Genomic DNA, 21,118 nt, shown 5'->3' with positions numbered 1-21,118 from the left:
ACGTGTCGGATTTTAACTCTTTAATTCTGGTCTCCGCGTGACGTTATTAATTTGTGCCAAATTGAGTAACGTTACGCGAATAAAATGTTAGGTCAAGTATAATTTATACGTAAATTGGCTTACTGGTGCAAAATCTTTTCATGCCTTCTAGAATAAATTATCTAAAATGTTACCATATCCTATATTTTAAACGAATTGTGCTAAGATGACGTAACCGTGAGAATTAAAATAATAGAGCTTCCCTAATTTGGCAATTTAAAGTTGGCAACACTGTCTGGAAGATAATCTCACCCACCCACACGCATCTGCGCTCAGAAGTTGACGTTCGGTAGGCCAATATTTACTTATGGAGAGTTACCTCTCGAATGGTCCCTCCGGCTGTGGTAAATTTAAGAAATGTATTTATAAATAAAAACATAGAAAGTTTTAAAGAATCGCTTTTATTCCCATGAATGAAATGAAGAGTAAAAAATAAACTTTCGTCGGCTTTCATGGTGTTCTCGAAGGTGAAGGAAATGTATACGTGGTGTGGCAGAAAAGTGATGAGACTAATTTTTTTTTCAACAATTTTATTTTATTTCTATACATTAATGTTATCCGCTTCAAAGTAGTTCCCTTGGGCAGCTATAGCCTACATTGGCGGAGGCATTGTTTGCCAGTCTTCGTAGCAGTGCTGGAAGGCTTCGACTGGAATTGCCTGCAGCAACGAGGTTACGCTCCTTGGATGTTATCGACAGTACCAAATCGACAGTCCTTTCAAATGGGCTTTGATCTTGGGGAATTAAAAAAAAAAGTTGCACGGGCTGAGATCAGGCGAATAGGGGGCCTGGGGAATCACAGGAATTTCTTTTTCTGTCAAAAACTGGTTGATGGAGATGGCCGTGTGACAGGAGGAGTTGTCACGGTGAAGCATCCAAGTGTCCACAATGTCCCGTATGACTCGAAGCACTCGATGTCAGTCGACGATCTGACCTCACAAGAGCCCTCACTCCAGGGCCGGATTAACCCACTCTGCGGCCCTAGACATTTTCTTCTTATCGGGCCCCCTCCCTCTTCCACAAGAAGAAACATAAGAACACATTTTCTTTAGATTTTAGAATTCACAACAACCGTATAAAAAGCAATATATTTTTGTTTATTTGTTATTATATACACTTGTCCAACAGAAAAGTAAACTATCTTATTTACAAATCTTTTCAAAATAGACAGTTTGACCGGGCCCTTCAAAAAACCGAGCCCCAGACATTTGTATCATTTGTCTATGCGATGATCCGGCCTTGCCTCACTCGTTCCACATTTTCTGCAGTTCTCGATGTTGAATGCTCTCTGAGCGAGGTTTATCTTCTACTGCTTCTAGGCCCTCCAAAAAATGCTTTGTGCCACCCAAAAATTTCTGCTCATAATAAGGAATGTTGCAACTTTTCGTAGGTCACACTCGTGGGTTCACCAAGCTTAATATAAAATTTGATGGAACAATTGCTCCAAATTTCTCTATTCCATTTTCCGTAACGCAATACAGAAACAAAACTCTACTTATCACGCTCTCTAGGATCACGTAGTTACTGCACATGGTTGAAACTGTTACTGAGCGTCTAGGAGAGACTGACATACAAGCTATGCGAAGGGGAAGTCCGCAATGTCGCTAGATCGCTCTCAGTGATGACGATCTCATTACTTTTCTGGCACACTTCGTACTTTGTGGATTTCCTTAATAACTTTGTTTGGTGAAGGGGTCGTTATTGCCCGGATTGGTAATCAGTAGTCTATTAAAGACTGAGAGTTTGAGTAAATCGACTTCAGTGAATTTTTTAAGGATATAATAGGCCTACAAAAACACCATAAAATTTCCCGGTGGATTGAGATAGATTTAGCGATTTTTTCCTATAGCCTATATCCTTTAATAAACGGTCAATTTATTGTTAAGAACAACTCCCGAATCGTTATACGATTACCACAATGTTGGATAGGGTATAGTTTAGACGTTACTGGTATATATATTTTTTCTGATAAATACAGATAACAAATAATTTTAACATTGATGGATCTGAAAGAGTTACTGTCTTTTCTATTAATAACTTTTATTGTTAATTAATGCCATTGTTCCGGAATAAATCCTGTATATTCGATTCTATTTATATGTTATTTACAGTATTATAATAACAGTGGACTATAAGAAGCGATTATTACCCTATTATATTAACGATTATATACCTATTTTTTACGTAGGCTTATTTACGAAAGTACCGCAACAACCGGAAGTATTTCGTTTTTTTACATAAATTTACTGCTGGATGGTCTGAAAACACGCTTATTCGTTAAATAGAGTAAACAAACATGTAAATTTTTAAAATTTAAGCTAAAAATAGATGAGAATAATGATTTATGATTGTTTCTATACGTTTGTAGATAACAAAGTAGACGCGGCTTTTCGCACGAAAATTCCCACCCCCACAAATCCGATTCGACGCTTATTCGTTAAAGGCTAGTCAATCAAGTATAGATTACCAATCCGAGCTCAACAGGCGTGTAAACAAGGATTCTATCGTCCAATGAATGGGAGAACGGTCTCCCATAGACTTAACATAGGAGGGAGGAGTTTTGTTTGTAAATTTAGAAATCTTATTTGCTAAAACAGACTCAGTCTATGTAGATAAAATACCTTAAATTCATATAAAAGTGTAAAATTTCGAATTCGCAGAAACTTGTAAATGAGGAGACAGTATTTAAAACCAATAAACAACTTTTAATATCAAAAGAAAACATAAATGATAATTGATCTGTCCATCTGTTTTGCTTATTTAGATCTCGACGAATTTATTGTTTCACCTCCAGTAATAGTTTTGAGGACAATGGTAGGAATAAAATACCGCATTTCGTTGCAAAAAAGAATTTCAATGGCAATTGATAATGTAAAATTTATTGAATCGAATGCTTTTAAAATTTTGGGGACCAAAAAACAACCGTTAAAGGGAAAAAAGAAAACGAGTTTTTAAAATTAAAACAGTTAAAGATCTAATATATTTTTAGGAATTGTCTCAGACAAAACCAATAAAACCCACAACCGAACTCCCAGGGTTTAGGGGACAGAACCGCTTGGCCACTGATGGGCCGAGTTGTGCCAATCATCTATTAATTGCTTTCAGGGGAAAAGCTTTGACTTTTGGCTCGCGTGGGAAGTCCGTATATAGTTAATCTGGGCTACCTGCCTCTAATCTTTCCGTATTTGGTCTGGTCTTTTATCTACCTAACTCTGTTCTCGAGATGGAGAGATGGACGGACGAAAATGGGAATTTATAGGTCATTGGGCTATAATTTTTTAAAATTGTAGCCCAATGACATCGATGTTGAAGAACTAGACGATGACTAACACAATTTACGTTAATGACGCGAAAAGAAAATTTACCAACTCCGAAAGATATTGTACCAGTTCGTAAAATATAAGGACATTTTATCTTCTTTTTCTAATACCGAAATATTGTTAAGAATTTACTTAACAATGCCTGTAAAGCAGTTAAGTAAATTCGATTTCCAGCCGCGTAGGCGACCGTAACTGCAACAAGTGCGAGTCGCGCGCCTCTTATCGTGCTCATATTGTTCGTTGGCGTTGCAACTCGGAAACATGTGACCCTATAATAAACCAATAAAATTACAGTAGCTTGTTTTTGACTACTTTCGTGAGTTTACCCACGGTTTCCGTTCTGCTTCATAGTATCTGCGGAATTTTAGCCACATTTCTTATTAAAATGTCAAGCAGTTCCTTTTCTGCAATAAATAAAAGAAAAAAGGGGAATTTGATGAAATGTGGCAATTTCCTCATTGCCTTGGTGCAATCTGGATCTTCTTATTATAATTACAAAGGTAGTATTTCTGTTATTAGTCAATTATTTGAGGTTGTACTCGGTTATTCTGTTTGCTAAAATTCTATTTTTCCAAATAAGGATTTTATAATGTGGTTATGATTGCAATAGTGAGTGCAGATCTTTTTTTTATATATGTGGATGCAAGCACAGAGTGATTCTTCGACAGTTGACAGCTGAAAATCCACCTTCAATTACAGGTAAAAGAGCTATTAAATTGTTTTAAATACAGTGGTGTCTCGTATAACGTCGCCTCGAATAACGGACTTTCTGTTTGGCCGTTACGTGACTCGAGCAACGGACTTTCCGGCATAATCGGTGACTGCTTAAAAGATGGTAGCGCCCGCGCTATCGATAATATCGTGATGGAGGAATCTATAATTCTAAAATATGAGCTTTTAAAGGCAAAAGAAGGGTCCCAATTGTAAAATTTAACCATAAAATGGATTATTTGTTGAAAGAACATTCAAAATAGCCACGAAAAAAATTTGAATGCCGGCTACCATTCGAAAAAAATTCGAAAAGACACATCACCGCGTGCGCTACTCGCGCTTTCACAATTTGTAAATTTTCGTTCATAAACCACATAATGGACCCGGAAACGAAACTATCTGAGCCGTGGAGGACGCCGTGTTGCTTTCCACCGTAAACTACTGCTACCAGCGGCCGTTTTTGCCGTTCGACGGCGCGCACTCCCACCGGAATTTAGGAACGCGTTCTGCAGGAATTTTTAAACGGATGTCGCTGGCGCAGAGTTACGCGGAGGAATAAAAGAACGCACCCCGTGTTCATTTTTTATGATACAGTACGGTTATTTTATGCTGCGGAACGAATTAGATGTTTTAACATGTATTTCTATGGGAAATGCGTTTCGTATAACGGACGTTTCAATTAACAGACGTGCACCTGGAACGGATTAAGTACGTTATATGAGGCACCACTATAATTAATATAAATTATTGTGGTGTCTGTGGATGGCTGAGCTGAGCGTTAAGAGGCGCGTGTAGAACTCAGTTTAAGAAAACACGAAGAACTTCTTATAACATATAAGGACGTACACTTTAATATAATACAGAGGACGTTACAACACAAAGAACACTAACAAATCGTCTTGAGGCGGACACGTCGTAGCTTCTTCCTTTCCTACTCTTACCGTCGTCTTCTTTTTGCCTCGGGGGAGAAGAATGCGTTTAAGCTTCGTCTTCGTCTTTTCCCGCGTGCGCCAGAATGGGTGCGCACGACATTCGGCTCGACCATGTCGCTAGCGCGGGGGACGGGCACCACATTATTATTATTATCGTATGTCATAAAATCTGTTTAATTTAATTCAAATTGAAAACTTATTTTAATACTGTAGGCCACGTAGAATGACAATGAGCGCTGAAATTTGATTATAAAATTATTAAATAATAAATATGAAATGTAATTATAATAATTATACGGACGAAATAGATTTAAAGTGTTACAAAAAAAAAGAAAAAAAAAATTTAGGATTTAGGGTGGCTTTGGAGTTTATCAAAGTTAAGCCATATCTTTTTTATTTATTTATTAATATAGGTGAATTATTGTATCAATAGTTTGCAGTGAGAAAGGAGCTATGATATATGTTATTCACAATTTATATTGTGTTTATTAATGAGATAGAGAGAGATTAAAGTTGAGCCAAAAAAAGTTAAAAACAAGTTAGAAAGGGGGATTGAAAGTCAATAGATTTAGTTCTTGGATTTCAAATATAGGCTGTTAGAGGAAAAAGACAAAATTCCAGCTATTTAGTCATATTCAACGACTTAAAGGTAATTAGAAAAAAAAAACAAAAAAAACGATAAGTTAGAACTTTACAAATAAAATAAGTAGGCCTAAATGTAGAATGGCAAGAGTTCAGACAGTATTATTAGATATTGATAGTGATAGCGATTAGTGATGACATGGACGCTAAAAGAAAGACATGCTAGTGATGTTTTAAACCTATATAAACAAAGGACATGTGTAGTAGGCCGGCCATCAATAAATCTTCATTCATATTCTACTTTTGATAGTGCAGAATATTATATAAATTACCCCAATGTGAGTATAATTTCTCATGCCAAAAATACAAAACTATTTTATCCCAAATACTATTTCTCACTATACCGAATCAAGGAAAATTGTATAGCACACTCAAGGGCGGTGTAAGTTTTTCTAGGCCTAGGGCTTATTGCAGTCCAATGAGGCCCCATTTTTACCAAACCTAACTTAACCTATTAACGATTTTTACTATACGATAAGTGCTCATTGTTAATGAAAAAAGTATTAAAAATTTACGATAATAATTCAATTTTTGTGGGCCCTTGACATTTCGGGGCTCAGAGCTTAAGCCCTATTGGCAGTGGCGTGCCGTCATTGGAAGCGATGGAAGCGCCGATTCCACCTTCCAATAACCTTCCTTCATATTTTAACGTACTTCGCATTAATTAAAATTAATATTTTATTATAACCGCATTACGTATCTTTTACAAATTTCTATACTACGTGTGAAAAAAACGATAAGATCGCTATCGTATATTCGAATAATTCGGTGGCGGAAGGGATGTCGAAACCGGGTCGGTTTCCAATCGGCCAGATTATATAGGCATTGGCACACGCGGTTTACGGAGCACCAACCTCACCCGGTTTAGCCGGTAGAAGCGACGCACGCGTAAAGCGTCTAATTTTATATCCCGGACCGGTTGTGGGCCGTTAGCCGCCCGCCCGCTAGATATTCGGCCGCCCTCGCCCGATTACGCGAGTCATCAGTAGACTAGATCGACGGCGGGCAACCCCCGGCCCGCGGGCCGGCTACGGCCGGCGAAAAGTTTCTATCCGGCCCGCGAGATCTTTAATAGATTATTAAATTGGAAAAATAACTAATTAATAGTTATTTTTCCAATTCTTTGTAATTTTCGAAAACGATAAGAGAAATAAATGTAGTAATTAACTTTTCATTTATTTATTTCGTATTTGCAGACAAAAAAAATTACGAGTCACAATTAACTAAGACAATTAACTATTACGGACCCGCGGAAATAACGTAAAATTTATTCCGGCCCGCGTTATAAAAAAGGTTGTCCACTATACACTAGATTTATAACTTAACCCGACCGATAGGAGTTTACTGGCACGTTATTACGATAGTTCCGTATAGTTGACGGGAGTTTAAAAAAAAAATCCATTAAAATATTTGATATATTTATTCCGCGTTTATTCCGCTCTCCCGTCTTATATTACTTACGGATTTCGATGTTAAACCGGTGATATTACGATTTAGTACGTCCCATCCGTAAGCGGATGCAGAAAAAACGTGTACAATTCTAGTAGTGTTAAAAAATTAACCGTTACTTTGGCAGCATCAGTTTACAACCAAATTTAACGAACGAGACGTACGAATCGGTACAAAAAAAGCTCTAGAATTTATTTTCCTTAAATTTACGATTTATGTATCGGTTGTTCATAAAAATTTGTCTTTCCACTTTTTTCCCGAGACTACGGATATTCGGGTACAAAGTAACCGGTTTCGACTTATTTCTACTTAAGTAGTAGTTAAATAATTAAGCGATTAGGGAATTAGAAACATAAATAAAACCCCGACGAAAGAGCCGAAATTTTACTTAAACGGAAGCTTAACCGAACCGATCTCTTCGTAATATTAGACGTAATAAAGACAGAAATTTTTCCAGTTCGACGAGAGTGACCGAAAAGTCGTAAATTTTGGAAATTTCCGCCAACACTCGGTCCTAAAACGAATTAGTTAGAAAACGAACGACGGACAATCCGTTAAGTTTAACGTATTTAGATTTCTACGGCTACGGCGAGAAACGTTTAAAATCTACGACAGCCCCGTGGCGTCCTTCGAGGTATACTAGTGACGCGACAAAAGAGGCATTCGACGTCGACCGGTATCGGCACCCTCGGGATTTGGCACGCGCACACCTACCCGGACCGTCTCCGATTCCATTCGTCAGCCACTGGTAGGGAGCTACAGTATTTCGCTAAGTGGATTGTTTTAAGATTTAAAAAGTAAAGAATATTTTGTTATTTTTATGTACGTTTCTTCGCAAAGTTATACTTAATTATAAGTTTCTTTAAAAGTATATTCGTACGATCGAAGAATTTTTTGTACTAGGCGTGTATATTCGTCACACATTTTGTTTTACCGAGTAAGTTTTTCTGATAATTTTAATTTTAGCCCTTATATCGTGGCTAGCGATTCAAAAATTTATTTCAAAAAAGTTTTGGCTCGAGACCGTATAAAGAAAAAGAAAACGTTATTAAAAGAGAAAGACCGATGCCTAAATTAAATATAAATACGTCGACAAAAAATTTCGACATTTTGACGATAAAATTTATGACGAATGACGATTCTTTCGTAAAATTGAAGCAATTTGGAAATCGAAGCGGAATAGAATTTAACATTGGTAGACGATATAAAATAAATATCGAAAATTATAACGAGATAATTACGATTAATAGATATATCTAAATTAATAGATGTTATACGTTTTTTATCGAAGCGAGAATTGGCATTTAGAGGGCGTAGGGAATTTATTGAATCTAATAACGAAAGTTCGAATATAATTACTTCTGTTATTTATTAAGTACGTCGGATAATCTATTAAAAATACATTTAAAGAAGTATACGGTTTTTACTGGCTTATCGAACGAACGAATACGAACGGGCCCGACGCGCAATTAATCGATTGCCCCTGAAAGTCGGCTTCTTACAGAAACACGGCTTCCCTATCGTCGAATGTCACGGCACGCCACTGCCTATTGGTCTCTATGTTGTTCCGCCTCTGATCACACTTTATGTAGTGTTAAAGTTAATGAATTATTTAAAAAATAGTTTATCTTTATATGGATTAAATTTCTATGGCTATTTAAATGCATCGGAGGATAAGCTATGATTTTCCTAATTATATTGCCATGCATATGTAATAAAACAAAACAGTAAAATGCAAATTTATTTACTTATTTTACCATTACCTATTTGTTAAACAGATATATTATATAGTTGAATAAATGCTCAGAGTTTTAAAACATTACTACTCAGACACCTTATACCTCTGAGAAATTATTAATTTAATTATGCAAACGTTTTCCACCTGTTCCACGGGTCATCTTCAAGCAATTTCTTATATTATACACAGAACATTATGTACAGAACTAATTTACAATATGTAGCAATATTTTTAACATCATAAAAGAGCTTCTTGTCTTGAAAATTGTTGAAACTAATATCTCAAATACTATAGTAGAGATAATGGAGACTTATCACAATGCTACTGGTAACATTAAAATGATAGAAAATTGCATTCTGATGATAGAAGTGTCATTTTTATGTTACCAGTAGCAGGGTGATAAGTCTGTTATCTCTACTATAGTATTTGAGATATTAGTTTCAATAATTTTAAACAGATCTCTATTTAAAACCTGGATAAATTAAATCGCAAATATAACTATTTTCGATTTATCTACATCCTCATCTGTAATTTAAAATTATCATGTTATTAATTTTTTTATAAACCAAATATACATTTTCTTTCTTTATACATGATATAAATTTAAAAAAATGTAATTACGAATAAGTTTTTTGACAGAACAGTAGAAAAAAGCTACAAAAATTCTTAAAAACAGGAAAACTACCTACTAATCAAATAGATAAACCAACTTCTTCTCGCCCTAGTGCGACTCTAACGCCAGCTATCGGCAATCTGACACATTAACTGTATTTTATAGCATAGCGCAAGGACCAGTAGGCCTATATCTATCGACTCTGGTTAAAGTATCAATCGTCTTTCTTTCCGCCATGAAGATGAACTATTTTCAATGTTGCCACTGTATGATAAGGCTATTCGCATACTGGCCACACGCTCGGAATCAAAATATCGAAAAGTGAAAAAAATATTTTTTTCCTTTAATTTTCTTTACCACTGAGGCGCCCCCTAGTACTTAGCGCCTGGAGCAGTTTCTCCGTTCGCCCTATGGTAGGGCCAGCTCTAAATGCACGTTTGCAATTGGTGCGAGTAGAACAAATTTATTGTTTCTAGTTTTTTTTTTTTTTTTTGTAACTCTTTCCGCCCAGTGGGCACTAAGAGGGCCTCTTATAGCAAGCCCATTATGGGTTCGGCCAGGCCCACAATGGGGCGGCCGGGTGGTGAGGGACGGGGACCGACATATCCGGACGGACCACCCCCCGAAAAATTCCTGGGGATTTCTCGACCCGTCCGGATTCGATCCCGGGTCCCCCAGGGCGGCAGGCTGCTAACCTTGACCGCTCGGCCATCCGGCCTTTATTGTTTCTAGTTGTGGTTGCTGTAGTGCCGGTTTTCGAAGAGCGGTTTCAGTTGCTTCCGCGGCTGGAAATCTCTAGGTGTGACCACAGCTTAAATAATGCAACAGGAAAGAGGTTTTTCTCTCTTTTAAAACGAGTTAAAAGTTATTTAAGACATTCAATAGGACAGGAATGCCTACGGTCTTCAGCAATGCTTGCTATAGAAAAAAATACTCTCGAACGGCGAGATTGAGTTTATCATTGACCAATTTTCTGAAATGAAAATTGGCCCGAACAAGGCAGGTGGTCCCGATTAACTGTATACAAAATTACCACGCAAGCCGGAAGTTACGTTATTTCAATTTAAAAGATTTTCTCTCCCGAAATGAGTTAATTATGATTTAGAATTTAGCGATTGTTGAGCAAAAATTCCGTTTCACACGAGTTGCGTTTGCAGTCGGTTGCAAGAAAGTTGTCCCTTTCCGCATCAAACAAGTTTCTACTTGTTATAACTTTGTACAGTACGTATAAATCGTTCTGTCCCGTTTTGTTTTCCGCTTTGTACAATTCCCGTTTTAGACAAGTTTTATCGAAATTATAAGAAGTATAAGAAAAATGTTGAGGGAGATATTCTACAACGTTAAAGAGAATTATAGACAGGAAAAACACAATATTTTATTCATTATTTAGATGTAATTAGTGTCACATGAAGTATATTGTATATGGCACTTCGCTTAGTAATTTATTTAGCCAAGTTTTCCGCGTTAATTTTTTAGTTTTAGGAAATATTCTTAACGGAAACACTTGCGTAAATTTTAAGATTAAAAATTTGATTAAACTTGATATACGAAGGGAGCATTTTAAACAAGACAAAACACTACTGTTGAGGTAACGTTTTTTACCTTTTACTTTTCCGGCTATTGTATATAACAGAAGGAAAGTATTGGGATTGGTCAAAAAATGACCCCTCTGGAGATTTTAAGTGGTTATTATTATTTACAATTTTTTATAAAACCCATTCCTACTCTTAAAATTAAGCTTTTGCCATTATATAATAATTAATAATAGGATATTTTAATTTAAAAACTTTTTATAACAGATGGTACCACACGCAATTTTAAACGGCATTGCCGGGAAAGTTAACTCTTTGCTGGATTTTTCAATAACTTTTGTGCTTAATTATTTCTATTTTGCTGAACTTATCGGCAGGGCCGTCCAGAGTAAGAAGCAGAAGAGGCCTGGAGGTCGACCGGGTCCCTTTAGAGTTTGGTTTTATTTGTTTACGGCAAAGCGATCTGCCGAAGGAGAATCTCTCCCAGGAGGGATTTATACGGGAAACTGGTCCTTATTTAGATGTTATAAACGTGAATAAACCGGAAAATTTCACGTGGCCAACCCATTGAAAAGGTGCGAACCCACGACCAACTATTATTGTTCCGGTGTATCCATTCGTTCACTAGTGAGAGCGTGAATGGAGGACATGGAAACTACTTTATATCGATTAAAATCAATTAGACAATTTCTTATCATTTCACAAATCAAATAAGCTTAGTTTAAAATAAAATAACGCAATTTCTACTTTTATAAATAGACAGAAGAAATTAACGAAGGTCATCAATTATGTTTATTTTCTGGGAAAATGGATTGTTTTATCGCTTTTGCAACAGGTGCATACTGCTTGAAGTGCTTTATCTTTTTTTTTTTTTTTTTTTTTTATAATTTTCTGTAGTCTTTATATCTGAGTAACTCAAGGCATATGTAACACATTGTATGCTACTATAACAATAACTAAACCATGTCTGCAAGCGATTTCTTTCTGGTGTCTATCGGCATCATTTATGTTTCTGTATCCCTGTTGAGAATTATGGAAGAGATCTTCAGGACGGCAAAGCTGTACGTATTTCCAAAATTTTTTAAACAGAAACTGACAAAATTCGGAGAATGGGCCGTGATTACAGGTGGAAGCTCGGGTATAGGAAGGCTCACGGCTTTCGAGCTGGCGAAATCCGGTTTGAAGATAATGCTCGTCAGTAACGAAGTGGAGGAACTGAAGACCACCAAGGAAGACATAGAAGCAAAATTCGGTGCCGAGTGTTGCTACGTAATGGCTGATTTAACCGGTGGAAAGGAAGTACACGACCGTCTTTGGAGCGAAATCAAGGATAAAGACGTGGGAATTTTCGTGAATTGCGCCGGAATTTCCGGTAGAACACCGTGCCATTTTCTGAAGGAATCGGTAAGCAACACGTTAACAATGATAGCTCTCAACTTACGAGTTGTGGTCGATACTACTTACAGAATAACTAATTACTACGTCAAGAAGAATAGAGGGGTAGTGGTTAACGTTTCGTCAGCGGCTTCGTCATTTCCGCTTTCTTACTTCGCTCTTTATTCTAGTTGTAAGAGATTCGTGGACCTGTTCACCAAAGCCGTCAACACAGAGTTAACAGACGACGGTATAATGCTGCAGTCGCTGACTCCGTGTTTCGTTAACACTAGAATGGTGACGGCTAATTTGCGTACGAGGAATTTCACCATGTTAATTACGTCGTGTGAAACGTTCTGTAAGAATTGGGTCGCGTGTATCGGAAGGTGTGAGAGTTACGCCGGTTACTGGTTACACGAAATTCCAATTTATGTGTTGTCGACTTTTCCGGAATTCTTTATCAATTTTGTCTCGAAGAGTATATTTACTGCAATCAAGAAAAAGAAAAAAAAAAAAAAAAACAAAACCAATAATAAATTGAAGCCGAAACGACTATTTTAGATATTTACGTGGTAACATTACATGTAAAATTAACCATAGAGGTACTAAATATGAAAATCAGAATTCTTAATAAAATGCTATAAAATTATTCTAATTTTCGTGAATTAAAATGTTCCTATAGTATAGTGGTCTTTATAATCAACAATTGCGAATAATTCAAGTGGATAAAACCACCAAATATCGATAGTTAGTGGTGGATTCGCGCCTGGCCAATATGGGGATTTCTGTATTTTATTCACGTTTGTGACACCAAAATAGGGCCAGTTTTTCCTAAAAATCGACTCGAGAAGCATTCCTGCTCGACATATCGTTCATGTGTCGTGTTGCCAAAATATACAAAACATACAAAAAATCCAGTATAGAGTTGCTTAACTTTCCCGGCAACATTAAAAACTTCGTGTGGCGTCATCTGATACGATATTTTATTTTTAAATTTTTTTGATATTTTTAATTACCATATTTTAAAACGGCAAAAAGCTTCATTTTGAGAGTAGGGATGGATTTTATAAAAAAATTGTAAATGATAATAACGAGTAAAATCGTCATTAAGTCTGATCCTACAGGAGATACACACGATTCCCTTTATCTCTTTATCCCTTCGATCTTTAATCACCAAAATTTAATAGCATCAATCTCCCTAGTAAACAAACCTCCTTGAAAAATTTCAGAAATTTTCGACAAAAAGCTCGGGAGTTATTAAGCTTCAAACAGGGTGAGCAAAGTCGTGTCTCCCCTCACGCAAACACACGAACATCCATACATACAGAAATTATCCCAGAATTTTTTTTTTTTTTTTTTTTTTTTTTTTTGCATTTCTCCACGTTTCAAGGTGTCCCAAGTGCCAAAAATGTAAAAATCTTGGGGGGTCATTTTTTGACCTACGGCCATACTTTCCCTCTGTTATATATAACAGAGCCGTGAAAGTAATAACACCAATCGAATAATCAAAGGTCATTTGAATGACTCTTTCAACAGCTAATTTCTTCCAATTTCTCTGATATTTAATGCTAAAATGGCGTTGTAATTAGTTTAAACGTTCCCCATTAAGCATAAACGTTGTGAGTCATCAAATTACTTTTCAAAAGTGTAGTGTTAATCATGTGTTATTTAAATTGCTTGAGAAATACAACCTTTATTCGCTGTTTGTAATAAATTCTATGAAGTGTCGAGACGAGAAGCTGCATATAAGCATTGTATTCAAGGCCACTAACGGCAGTGAACACTGGTAGAAGAAAATTTTCCCCAGGCTTAAAAGACATCTAGGACCAGGGGTTCTTATCCTTATAAATTATTATTATTCTTATTAACAAAAAATTAGATCATTAAAACTGGTTTTTACAACGCTTCTGTGCATTTCATTTCTTCAAAATAAAAAATGGCGTAAGCGTTCTCTGGTCTGGTCGCGGGTTTGCGCCTGAACAACGGGCAGGCCGTTTGGAGTTTTCCCAGTCTTCTTCAAGTGCCTAACACCTGAATAAAAACCAGGTGGATGCCTCCGATAGAAAGTTCTCCCGGGAGGCATCCACCTTGGCAACCACGTGTTGCGTTGCTGCACCCGTTAAGCAGTTTCATTTATATTTAATTTGGTGAGCACCCAGAGGGTTTTTCTCCATACCTATCATGGGCATTGGCGTAGCCAGGGTTTTGTTATGCGGGGTCTAGTAGAGGCCAGCCTGACACAAAACTGAATTATTTCAAATTATTGTTCATTAAAATGGAATTTCCATAAGAATCGACAATAACTTAACACACATATAATATGAAACTTCCTTTAATCATACGTTCTCATAACATTAATATCAAACTCTAGCAATGTCTTAAACAAAAATTAACCAATCAATTATTTTTAACCATTCTTTAATATAGTTCACCGTCTTTAATCTAGATCTAGACTTTCAGTGGGTACACTACACCCAATTAAATTAGCTTCAGCTTCCTATTTCTTTTTGCAAATCGGCTCAACACTTTTTCGGCTGTAATTTTCTGGGGAGGGCACCAGGTTAACTGGGGGATCGGGCCCACCCATGCCCCTTCCTGGCTACGCCCATGATCATGGGTTCGGCCAGACTCACAATGATGGTGACCGGGTGGCAGGACCAGAACGACCATAAAAAACACCTGGAGTTGTCCGATGGCCTGGCTCGATCCAGGATTCCCAGAGCAATAGGTTAACGCCTTAATTGCCTCTGCCGTCCGTTTGTCTGTGCATCTATATTGTAATTTCTCACATTAGACAAGAAGCGTTAACATTTGAAGACCGGATGGCCAAGCAGCATAGGTGACCGCCTACCTCTCTGGAGGGCCCGGGATCGACTCCAGACGGGTCGAAAAAACCCCAAAAGTCCACCAGTGGCCGAGTGGATGAAACCACCGAGTAGATCACGCTTGGCCAACGGCTTGGCCACGTGGAATTTTCTGGGTTTTCTTCACGTTTGTAACAAACTAAGGGCTAGTTATCATGAAAGTCCTCCCCCAACGTGTCGCATTGCGTAACCAAATAAAACCAAAACCCTAAAAATTTTCCATAGTTGTTCGTCCGGATATTTCGGGTTTCATTCTTCACCACCCTTATCTTGGGTCTGGTCGAACCCATAATGGCATTTCTAAAAAAGCCCTCATAGTGCCACAGGATGGAAAGACTATGAAAAAAATTTTTAATTTAACTGAACCTATATTAAAATATATTAAATTATCGAATATTTATTAGAAATAAAAATAAATTTAATATTTTTCACTCTCTAAATTCGATAATTTTTGGGTCACGCAGCTGTTGATTTGTTTTGGTTCGAAAGTGTGTCGCATGTGGAAAATTTACAATTTGTTGTGTTTATTTATTTACCGTTTTATATTAATTATTAATCAAATTAAACATCAGATTAATCAAGATTAAAGCTTAAAAACCTTGACTTAATGAAGCCATTAATTACAATAATTATTCAAGAAACACGTCTCTATTTTTATCTTTAATTTTTCTATTCATAAATCTGCGTAAATAAATTAAAATGATTAATTCTTATTTTCAGAATATTCATTATTAGAGATTAAAATAATAAATAAATATTTACAGTAAAACCTGTCCAAAACGGAACTTGAATGAAAGGGAAAACTGGTGTAAACGGAAGAAATTCTTCGAAACGAAGCGATTTTCTATGTTTAAAAAACACGTTTAAAACGGAAACTAGTCAAACCGAAAAATATATTCGGTGCCGAGCGATTCCGGTTTACACAGGTCTTACTGTACATAATTAGACAATTAAACACGAGTTCCTCTAATAAAGTATGAATGTAACATTAACGTATCGTTTCATTTTATTTATTTAATTTTATTACAGTAAAACCTGTGTAAACCGAAATCGCACGGTACGTAATATTTATTTTTATTTTTTCCGTTTTAAACGGGTGATTTTTAACATAGAAAATTGATTCGTTCTGAAGAATTTCTTCCGTTTAGACCAGGTTTTCCTTAAGTACCTTTTGGACAGGTTTTATTGTAAATATTAAAAACGACACGTGATAATGCTTAAATAAGTTACAACAGTTTTTAATGATATAGAGTATGGGCTAATACAACATAACACTTGGGCTATTTACAAAGGTTTCTTGGATGTGAACTCACTATTGTCTGGTAGTTTTATCAGTTAGATGACTCGTGGGCCCCACTTATTAAATGACAAATAATTAATACAAGAAATATATAGTCAAACAGAGGTTTGACTATATATATTTCTGTACCTGTATTTCACGTTCAACGTTAATTAAAATGTTTAATTATATTATATTTATATAAGCGTTGTACTTAACAGAGCACCGAATTTGGGTGGTTATTGATGTATACAGAAGGGTAAACAAACTTCTGATTGGATATTTTTTCCAGGTGCGACGCACGCAAGTTTGACTGACTTCCAATTGTCATACAAATAATGAAAATAAATTCGTATTATTATTATTATTAATAATAATTATTATTATTATTTGGGACTGGATGCAGACTTTAGTTGTATTAAAACACACGAGAGGAAAATAGTAGTATTATCAAGTAGAAATAACAAGAGATGATGAACAAACTCCTGTTCATGTTCATCGTAACAGGTAAGTTAATATTTTATTTTATTTTCTAGTATTTTAAATTATATTCTCTATACTTTGTTGGGCTCTTTTGTCCTGTAGAAAGTACTTATAGGAGTCTTTTTTCCAATATTCTTCGTCGGTTCGTATCCTAGTCACGTGGCAATAGATCGTCCACGCGATGTATCGAGGGGGATATCACCCGGAAGGACTTTCTATTCCTACTAGTTACTATTTTGGTGTTATAAATGTGAAGCAAACCCTGAAAATGCCACGTGGCCAGCCCGTTGGTGAGGTGCGAACTCGCGACTAACTGCTATTTTTCGGTGGTTTAATCCATTCGATCTCAGATGGAGTGGATAAAACCACAACGGGGAGGCCAAGTGCCCAATTGTGGTTCCCCGTTTGTTTGTTTTGTTAAGTTATTGCAACGCAACACTTGGGCGATCTGATTGGGGATGCCTTCCGGGAGGTCTTTTTAAGGGTAACTGGACCCTATTTAGGCGTTACAGACGTGGAGAAAACCCGGAAAACTCCACGTGGCCAGCCCGTCCTGGCCAGGCGCAAACACACGACCGAACTCCCAGTGTTCATGGAACGGAACTGCTTGGCCACTGGTGGGTCATGGGCCTCCGTACATAGGCCCCGATGTATCTGGGACGTGCACGTGTTCTTGGGGTGTTGCTCGAAAAACTCGATTTCGGGTTCCCAAAGTCCCCAGACATGTAGGCTGACATCATAAACGACTCCGTCATCCGGCCGCCATATTTTTTGTGTACTAATAAATATTAGCATATTGTTTCTGGAATATAGTTTGACTCGATTATTATTTTTTTTAATTTTTTATAATAGATAAATAATTAAAGTAATTTTGTATTTATAAATAAATTCAATGAAAAAAAATCACTTCTTCTTGCAGGAATTCTGTTATTCAGAAGTAGTGAAAGTAGACCCAAGAAAATCAAAGATGGTAGTTTCATTCATGATCTACTAAATTTCAAAAGAAATGCCAGAGTTGATGATAATATTGAAGATATATCTGCCGATATAAATGATAATATACCTGAAGATATATTTGCCGATAAAAAAACTAATATACCTGAAGATATATTTGCCGATATAAATGATAATATACCTGAAGATATATCTGCCGATAAAAAAGCTAATATACCTGAAGATATATCTGCCGATATAAATGATAATATACCTGAAGATATATCTGCCGATAAAAAAGCTAATATACCTGAAGATATATCTGCCGATATAAATGATAATATACCTGAAGATATATCTGCCGATAAAAAAGCTAATATACCTGAAGATATATCTGCCGATATAAATGATAATATTGAAGATATATCTGCCGATAAGAAAGCTAATATAGCTGAAGATATATCTGCCGATATAAATGATAATATACCTGAAGATATATTTGCCGATAAAAAAACTAATATACCTGAAGATATATCTGCCGATATAAATGATAATATACCTGAAGATATATCTGCCGATAAAAAAGCTAATATACCTGAAGATATATTTGCCGATATAAATGATAATATTGAAGATATATCTGCCGATAAGAAAGCTAATATAGCTGAAGATATATCTGCCGATAAAAAAGCTAATATACCTGAAGATATATATGCCGATATAAATGATAATATACCTGAAGATATATCTGCCGATAAAAAAACTAATATACCTGAAGATATATATGCCAATATAAATGATAATATACCTGAAGATATAGCTGCCGATAAAAAAGCTAATATACCTGAAGATATATCTGCCGATATAAATGCTAATACACCTGATGATATACCAGCAGAGATACCTGTCAACACACCTCATGGAGCTATACCTACTAAAATATCTGCTTATATCCCTTCTTCACCTAGTGTTATACCTAGTTTTAAACATAATATTCCTATATTCCACCCTATACCTGATCATTCATCCAGTGTTACCCCTAGTTTTATATATGATCGTATGCCTAGTTATAATTTTGGTTTTAATACAGGTAGAGTACCAGACATTAAATCTGATTTTACAATACCTAGTTTTAAATCTAATTTTAAACCTGGTCCTATATCCAATCCTGTATCTAGAATTACATCTGGCTTTAATACTGATCCTATATCTAGTTTTATATCTGATTTTAAACCTGGTCCTATAGCCAATCCTGCATCTAGAATTACATCTGGCTTTAATACTGATCCTATATCTAGTTTTATATCTGATTTTAAACCTGGTCCTATATCCAATCCTGCATCTAGAATTACATCTGGCTTTAATACTGATCCTATATCTAGTTTTATATCTGATTTTAAACCTGGTCCTATATCCAATCCTGCATCTAGAATTACATCTGGCTTTAATACTGATCCTATATCTAGTTTTATATCTGATTTTAAACCTGGTCCTATATCCAATCCTGCATCTAGAATTACATCTGGCTTTAATACTGATCCTATATCTAGTTTTATATCTGATTTTAAACCTGGTCCTATAGCCAATCCTGCATCTAGAATTACATCTGGCTTTAATACTGATCCTATATCTAGTTTTATATCTGATTTTAAACCTGGTCCTATATCCAATCCTGCATCTAGAATTACATCTGGCTTTAATACTGATCCTATATCTAGTTTTATATCTGATTTTAAACCTGGTCCTATATCCAATCCTGCATCTAGAATTACATCTGGCTTTAATACTGATCCTATATCTAGTTTTATATCTGATTTTAAACCTGGTCCTATATCCAATCCTGCATCTAGAATTACATCTGGCTTTAATACTGATCCTATATCTAGTTTTATATCTGATTTTAAACCTGGTCCTATATCCAATCCTGCATCTAGAATTACATCTGGCTTTAATACTGATCCTATATCTAGTTTTATATCTGATTTTAAACCTGGTCCTATATCCAATCCTGCATCTAGAATTACATCTGGCTTTAATACTGATCCTATATCTAGTTTTATATCTGATTTTAAACCTGGTCCTATAGCCAATCCTGCATCTAGAATTACATCTGGCTTTAATACTGATCCTATATCTAGTTTTATATCTGATTTTAAACCTGGTCCTATATCCAATCCTGCATCTAGAATTACATCTGGCTTTAATACTGATCCTATATCTAGTTTTATATCTGATTTTAAACCTGGTCCTATAGCCAATCCTGCATCTAGAATTACATCTGGCTTTAATACTGATCCTATATCTAGTTTTATATCTGATTTTAAACCTGGTCCTATAGCCAATCCTGCATCTAGAATTACATCTGGCTTTAATACTGATCCTATATCTAGTTTTATATCTGATTTTAAACCTGGTCCTATAGCCAATCCTGCATCTAGAATTACATCTGGCTTTAATACTGATCCTATATCTAGTTTTATATCTGATTTTAAACCTGGTCCTATAGCCAATCCTGCATCTAGAATTACATCTGGCTTTAATACTGATCCTATATCTAGTTTTATATCTGATTTTAAACCTGGTCCTATAGCCAATCCTGCATCTAGAATTACATCTGGCTTTAATACTGATCCTATATCTAGTTTTATATCTGATTTTAAACCTGGTCCTATAGCCAATCCTGCATCTAGAATTACATCTGGCTTTAATACTGATCCTATATCTAGTTTTATATCTGATTTTAAACCTGGTCCTATATCCAATCCTGCATCTAGAATTACATCTGGCTTTAATACTGATCCTATATCTAGTTTTATATCTGATTTTAAACCTGGTCCTATAGCCAATCCTGCATCTAGAATTACATCTGGATTATAATCTTGGTCCTCTATCAAGTTTTAATCTTGGTCCTGAACGTGTTAATCCTGCACCTATAACCGATTATAATCTTGGTCCTGAACGTGTTAATCCTGCACCTATAACCGAATAACGGTTCTATAGTTAATCTTGGTCCTGAACGTGTTAATCCTGCACCTATAACCGATTATAATCTTGGTCCTCTATCAAGTTTTAATCTTGGTCCTGAACGTGTTAATCCTGCACCTATAACCGATTATAATCTTGGTCCTGAACGTGGTATTAATCCTGGTCTTACACGTAATGCGTACCAATCTCCATTTACTTATCAGAATATCTTTAATTAAAATATAA

General features: G+C 35.9%; 2 protein-coding genes across 2 annotated transcripts; both read left to right on the top strand.

Annotated features, from left to right (window-relative positions):
• Window positions 1–11,938: 11,938 nt before the first annotated feature.
• On the top strand, window positions 11,939–12,910 carry LOC136982210 (17-beta-hydroxysteroid dehydrogenase type 3-like). Its single transcript, XM_067278646.1, has one exon. It carries the CDS (start codon window positions 11,939–11,941, stop codon window positions 12,908–12,910), a length of 972 nt encoding a protein of 323 aa, XP_067134747.1.
• Window positions 12,911–18,026: 5,116 nt separating this feature from the next.
• Window positions 18,027–20,785, top strand: LOC136982209 (uncharacterized). The gene is made up of 3 exons (XM_067278645.1): window positions 18,027–18,052; window positions 18,117–18,124; window positions 18,189–20,785. Exons 1-3 carry the CDS (start codon window positions 18,027–18,029, stop codon window positions 20,783–20,785), a joined length of 2,631 nt encoding a protein of 876 aa, XP_067134746.1.
• The last annotated feature ends 333 nt before the right edge of the window (window positions 20,786–21,118 follow it).

The sequence above is a fragment of the Centruroides vittatus genome, unplaced genomic scaffold (assembly GCF_030686945.1).
Source record: "Centruroides vittatus isolate TY-2023 unplaced genomic scaffold, ASM3068694v2 contig_817, whole genome shotgun sequence".
Classification (NCBI taxonomy): Eukaryota; Metazoa; Arthropoda; class Arachnida; order Scorpiones; family Buthidae; genus Centruroides; species Centruroides vittatus.
The sequence above is the reverse complement of the archived record's forward strand: the minus strand, read 5'-3'. Positions and strand labels throughout refer to the sequence as shown.